This window comes from Acyrthosiphon pisum, chromosome A1, assembly GCF_005508785.2.
Source record: "Acyrthosiphon pisum isolate AL4f chromosome A1, pea_aphid_22Mar2018_4r6ur, whole genome shotgun sequence".
Classification (NCBI taxonomy): Eukaryota; Metazoa; Arthropoda; class Insecta; order Hemiptera; family Aphididae; genus Acyrthosiphon; species Acyrthosiphon pisum.
This window is the reverse complement of record NC_042494.1, coordinates 5,131,664-5,138,812: the sequence shown is the minus strand read 5'-3', so window position 1 is coordinate 5,138,812 and position 7,149 is coordinate 5,131,664. Positions and strand designations below refer to the sequence as shown.

Sequence of the window (7,149 nt, the reverse complement as noted above, 5' to 3'; positions counted from 1 at the left end):
TTACAATTAATACAAATATTTAAAATATTATTATTCAACTCGACTAACTTGTTGGTTGATGTTTAGAACTTCCAGCCTGTTGAGTCGGTTCTATTAACAATAAGATTAGTCAAATATAAATATAAATGTCCCAACAAAAATATTATTTTATAACATTGTATAATTCACGAATTGGTAAATCAACAGTATTTTTTTTTTTTTAGCAAGAAAAGAATTTTATTTTCAAACCCATACTTTTTTATTTTGCATAATATATTATAATAAATATTAATAAATATAAGCACTTTCTTTAAATCCGGTGTTCTATATAGTGATCACGTTATACGATCACCTACCAAGAACCATTTTTCTACAGAAAAGTCTCATCTAATCTCTAATAGAATAATTATTAACCTAATAAATTATAAGCCAATTGTCAATGACTGGCCCGCACTTACTTACTATGGGTGTAAAATTATACCAATTGTCATTTATTGCATAAACACTTTCTTAACCTAATTAATTTTAATAATAATATTTCGTATTGCTAGGTATCTACCTAAATTAACTTATGACTATATCAAATGCTTAATACAACTACAGTTATTAATTAATAACGTACCAATTACTAATTTTTATGTAGTTTAAGATTGGGACTTAACTATTAGACCGCCTACAGCTAACAGTAATCATATTATTCAAAATAAAAAACTGATTCTTGTCTCTTGATGCTCAAATGCGTATGCTAAGCACCCTTCTATATAATGTATTTACATACATGTGAATAGTGATCGGAAATTCGTTAGGATCAAGTCTAATAGATGCGTGTTCACTGTTCACGAATGTAAAAATTTAAATTGACCCATGTGTATATTATTATATTTATAACAAAAGTGCTATTTTTCAAAAGATGTAAGTTTTAAATTAAGATTCAATTAGTTATCTGTTATCTTATCCAGATCATTTTTGAGTGATCTTTGACTGTGAATCATAATATTATATCGAATAAAAATAAAAATAAATTGTGTTCTCATAACAATTAAAATTAAGTAATAAAACAATTATTACAACCTGCAAATATCAAATTCTCAATCGAATGAATAAATTATCGTCATTATTATCGGGCATGAAATGGCTCATATAGGGCTAATCAATCCTAATCCCAACCCCATCCCTTATTTACGAATAACGTAACGATTCACCATACTTGGTGGCAGTTGGTGCTGTCTTCCCTAGATTTCTTTCAACGACAACCATAACGCGGACCGCCGCAATATATACAGCATAAAACCGATCACCTATATACAACAAAATCTGCAGTACGAACCCGTAATAAATCGCGAAAAATCACCGCACCGTGACTGGTCGTAATTAAATTCAAAGCCCGCAGTCACGGCCGTATATTATTATGATAATAATATAATATAATAACACGAGTTAAATGTTTTTTAAATAGTTAATTTTGTACACAGTTATTATTCTATTTTCATATTTTTTATTATTGTATTGTCCAACATAGTTTGTTCGTACCCACACGCATTGAACAAATGTTCACTGTCAAATACTTGTGTTTCGTTTAATAGTAACGGGGAAAAAACCGGTATATCATGTCAGCGTTGACTGAATTGTTAATGATTTTTGTTCATTACATCGTATAATGGGCTTGTAACTAAGTACCCCGAGGTATCATTTTATGTATCACTAATGAACATGAAAACCGAAGGCGTTACTTAATAAATTAATCGACGTATTAGCATCACATAAAAGTTAATGCGCTCAAAAATAAATCCTAATTAAACGAGGTGTGATTTTAATTGAAAGTGGGTGCTAAATATTTTGAACGGTCACACGTCATAATATCAATGTATGACAATGCGCACATATTTTTCTATAGGTATTTCCCAAAAGAAAATAAAATCTCGTTTAAACGTTCTGAACGCATTGAACGCTCGGCGCGTTATCTAATACATTTCAAGGCCGTTCGTAACAAACATAATATTTCATCAGGCTGCAGTAGGTATAACAGCTATAATATCTCAGCTGTAAATTGATATTTTGTTTTGCGGTTATGCGGACTGCTTCAAAATGTATACCGTGGCCGTTATAATTATTGACGATAAAAACGATGGCTATAATATTAAATAACTATACACAACATCGATATTGACCAGGGGGCAACGTTGTTGCATATTATAGCCACACCAGCGCATAACCGGCCCCCTTAGTAACCACACCCAAACGTTTGGACCAAAAAACCGCCTCGGGGGCTCTAACTGGTGACAAGGTGATAGTAATCTGCAACGGGTAGGGGATAACCGTACGCCGGTCTGTTTTTTTAGCCTCATGACAGAAGTGGGATGCATTATGTATAAAATCTTAAACGCGGGCTTGCACCTAGTGATTGGTGTCCGTCTAACGAACCGCATCGAATCGTGCGCAGTGTGTTGGTTTTCGTGTTAGTTTAAATTCGATTTACTCGCGGGTTTAAGTGATTTTATTTTTCCCGAGCATCCAGAAATTCTCCGCTATGGAATTAAAGGTATGTAAAAACAATTTTTTTTTTCATGTTCACTGTCTTAAATTATTTTCAAGACATATTCAATAAGAAAAAAAAATACGAAATAATATAATATACTTACATCAATCCATATATTATTAGTACATATATAATATTCTATAATATTATACTTATTCGTAATATAGATAACCTCTACGTATCAATTAATTACATTGGTTTTACATAATAATAATTTAATACATTTATAAAATGTATTGTAAACTTACGTATATATTATTGTCTCACGATTTTAACGTTTTATAAATCGTTTTCTTTATAATTAAAAGGTATTAGCGGTTACGTTGTTGTTGGCCGTGAGCTGCAGCTGCCAATACGAGGCACAAAGTCATCAACACGATGATGGGTGCTCTCATCCACCAAAATATGGACCTAGCAAATCTGATTACACCCAAAGTCTTGTATCTTACGCTCCTGCAGCACCCAAACCAGCCTACTTCAAGCCCAGCTATGAAGCAGCAAGCTATTCAGCCCCAAGCTACTCGGCCCCGAGTTACTCAGCACCGAGCTACTCGGCACCAAGCTACTCTGCTCCTAGCTACTCGGCTGCCAGCTACTCATCAGCCAGCTACTCGGCTCCGAGCTACTCAGCTCAGAGTTACGCAGTTCCTGACCCGAGCTATGCGTCACCAAGCACCCCAAAATACTCTTCACCGAGCTACACCAATAATTACAAGCCAGCAAAGGCTGCGTACTCTGCCCCAGCGTACAAACCAGCAGTGTACTCCACACCCAAATACGAAGCTCCGCAATACGTGTCTAGCACCACCGAATACACACCACATGAATACAAAGGCGATTACAAACCAGCTGCACCGTACTCAGTGACTACCCCGAAATGTGAAGACGCTGCACAACACGAATACACTACCGCCGCACCGTCTTACTCGTACTCTCCAGCGCCACAGTTGTACGTAAGCAAACCTGCTTACTCCCCAGCGCCAGCTGCATACTCTTCATCCAGCTACTCGACTCCGGCTCCCAGCTACGCTGTACCCAACCCATCTTACTCCTCAGCATCCGCCAGCTACTCCCAACCAAAATACTCGCCATCCAGCTACTCTTCATCCAGTTACTCATCATCCAGCTACTCTACCGCCGCCCCGAGCTACGCAGTGCCTAGCCAGTCTTACTCACCAGCACCAGTCAGCTATTCTCAACCAAAATACTCCGCACCAAGCTACTCATCATCCAGCTACTCATCTTCCAGCTACTCCGCACCGGCCGTCAGCTACGCCGTACCAGAACCGAACTACGCATCTCCGGCTGCACCAAAATACTCCCCAGTCAGCTACTCCACAGCAGCCCCGAGCTACGCCGTCCCTGAACCAGTGTACGCCTCTCCGGCCGCACCGAAATACTCCCCGGTCAGCTACTCCACAGCAGCCCCGAGCTACGCCGTCCCCGAACCAGTGTACGCCTCTCCGGCCGCACCGAAATACTCCCCGGTCAGCTACTCTACACCAGCTCCAAGCTACGCCGTCCCAGAACCAGTGTACGCCTCTCCGGCCGCACCGAAATACTCCCCGGTCAGCTACTCCACACCAGCCCCGAGCTATGCTGTCCCAGAACCAGTGTACGCTTCTGCCCCGAAATACTCTACTCCCGCACCCAAATACCAGCCATCCAGCTACAACTCGTACTCAAGCAGCAGCTACAAGGCCGCCAAGCCCGAATACTCTGCACCAGCACATAAGTCCATAGCATACTCTACTCCGTCATCATACGTCGCAGTGGCCCCACCAAAATGTGACGAGCACGAACAAGAATATGTTACCAAAGCTCCGTCTTACGATTCCAAACAATCGTATGCCCCAGCTCCAGCATACTCGCCGGCCGCGTATACATCATCGAAACAATCTTACTCGTCCGCTCCAATCGCCGTGTACTCTCCAGTTGCTTCGTACGGCCCAGCCCCCGAATACTCCGCTGCTCCCAGCTACTCAGCTCCTTCGTACTCCGCTTCCCAGAGCTACCAATCGGCATCGTACTCTGCTGCCGCCCCAAGTTACCCGTCACCGTCATACGCCCCTGCACCTGCCCCAGCATATGCCCCAGCAGCTCAGTCATACGCACCAGCGGCCCCGTCATACGCACCAGCGGCCCCGTCATACGCACCAGCGGCCCCGTCATACGCACCAGCAGCCCCGGCATACGGACCAGCAGCCCAGTCATACGCACCAGCTAAGACTTACGCGAGCTACGTCACACCGCCAAAAACTGGACCGACCAAGAACGTCGTGAACACCCACTTGGAAAATTACGTAAGCATAATAAGAAAAAAAAAATAATAGTTATATAAAAATAGCTAGGTATTTACCAAAACAATATGAAGGCATTTATTATATTATATTATATAATAATAATTAAATAAGTTAATGTTTGTGTTGAAATGTAAATATTTTATATTTACATACGTTTTAAAATCGACGGAAAACGTATTAAATTGTTACTTATTAGCGTAGAAATCATATTTCCGAAATCTAATTTTTTTCGCAATATAACGTGGAAACTAATATAAATTGTCACTCGGCGTAGGACAATATTATTACCTATTTATTTTTGCATCAACCAGCTCGTATGCTAAAAATATGTCATTATGTAATCTTACTATTGCAATAATACAAAGACTACGAGTATACCTATACATGTCTCGTAAACTAAATACGAATCCCATGACCCAGCGATTTATTGTATTTTGTATACATATTTCAGGATGAGAACCCAAGATACGCCTACGAATACAGCGTAGACGATTCGTACACAGGTGACAAGAAGAGCCAAAAAGAAGAACGTGATGGTGAAGTCGTGAAAGGAGAATACAGCCTTGTCGAACCGGACGGTTCCATAAGGACAGTCACCTACTACGCCGACTGGGACAACGGATTTTTCGCCAATGTCTCTAAGACTCCAGCAGCAGGAGCTAAATACTAATTTTAAAACATATATGTATAAACTTAATATATTTCTTAACTCTTTTTTTCTATACGCCGGATGTTACGATATAAATATTATGAATATTATGCAAAATACGTAAGTCCCATCATATAGCAAAAACCATGTAAATCATCAACACCATATTGTAAATTTTTACCTGCACTTTGCGTACATATTTTTAGACCATAAAATACAATTTTTTTTTATATAGATTGAGATCAAAAAAGTTATAGTTTGTTCGAATCAAAATAAAAAGAAATGATCTCACAACAACATTGAAAAATGTATCAAAATTAAATCCGCGTCTACTTATGACATTATATTATTATAAACATCAACAATCATATTATTATTTCAATTATTTTATTAACATTTCATTAGTTCAAACTTTAACGAAAAAGGAACGAATAAAAACAAATACCCACGAATGAAGCATAATAAATCAACGAGACAATAACATTATTATACCATGTAGAAAATATGATTGCCGTCAACGATGGTTTCGTCACTCATTTTTTTTTTTCGAAAGCCTACAACATTTAAACACGTTGATAGTAATACTTAAATTGTCTAATTTTATAATAGAATTATGTTCTTCCTAATTCTGTACCTTATGCAATTGTATATATTTATACTTTTCGATGTAAAATTTTTATTATTTTTTTTTATCATCATTATTATTATTATTATTAGTTGTAGTATTATTAATCTTCGTGTACAATCTTCATTTGATTTTTATATTATTATATTTTATTATGTATCATGACGATAGATCGATAATTTGTCGAAAGCAATTTTTGACTTGTATATTTTATTATAAATGAAAACTTCGTAGTTACCAACACAATATCTTGTTTTGTTTTTTTTTGGCAGTAACGGCGGGACGGGAAGGGAGAAATAGCCTCTAGGGATTTTATCCGCGAGATTTAGGTGACCCAAACGCGTCGTCGTGAGGCGACCGCGGCGGCGGCGGTGCGGTGGCGTAGTCGGTCTTTGAAAAACCGGTCCGAGGCGCCCCCGAGGCTGATATATATATTTCGTTATTTATGTTAATCTCTCCGATGTGGGATCGAGCTATATATATATAATACATAATACCTGTGCAGTGTGGTATGTGTGCAAACAACCGCCGCCGCACGTATTTTTATGTGCGTTATTTTCTATTTCGACGAGAATGTTGCGGCGGCGTAGGTACACAGCTGCTATAATATAGCCAAGACGAGTGTGTCCAAAACGAGAAGTAACGTATAATATAGTTATGCAACGTAATGAGACCGACCTGGAACTGTCACACACACACACACACACACACACACACGCACTTACGGCGACTTACGCACTCGTACAGTCGTACCCGTTTATAGTAAGATATAATATAAATATTGTTCCTTTTAAACCGACCTAACGCTAACCAGTAGATGTAGACAATGGGTAATAGTGCGGACCGCAGCTGCAGGACGTGGAGGAGATATGGCCCCGACTGAAAATGACGAGGAAATCGGGCGACTCGCGGTCGACATCGTCGCGCTTCGCAATCGAGATTCGTGTTCACGTACGACGACGATGACACGATATCTCGACGATTGGAGATCGGTTTTTTTTCCCAATCTCATTAGCACGCGTATGGTAACGACTAATAACCCAGGTACTCGCCACGT

General features: G+C 39.1%; 1 protein-coding gene across 1 annotated transcript; it reads left to right on the top strand.

Moving 5' to 3' along the window:
• Window positions 1–2,359: 2,359 nt before the first annotated feature.
• LOC100168453 (extensin-2) lies at window positions 2,360–6,338 on the top strand. The gene is made up of 3 exons (XM_001944731.5): window positions 2,360–2,518; window positions 2,824–4,818; window positions 5,270–6,338. The coding sequence occupies exons 1-3, from the start codon at window positions 2,507–2,509 to the stop codon at window positions 5,486–5,488; spliced, it is 2,226 nt and encodes a 741-aa protein (XP_001944766.2). The 5' UTR covers window positions 2,360–2,506; the 3' UTR covers window positions 5,489–6,338.
• Window positions 6,339–7,149: the final 811 nt, after the last annotated feature.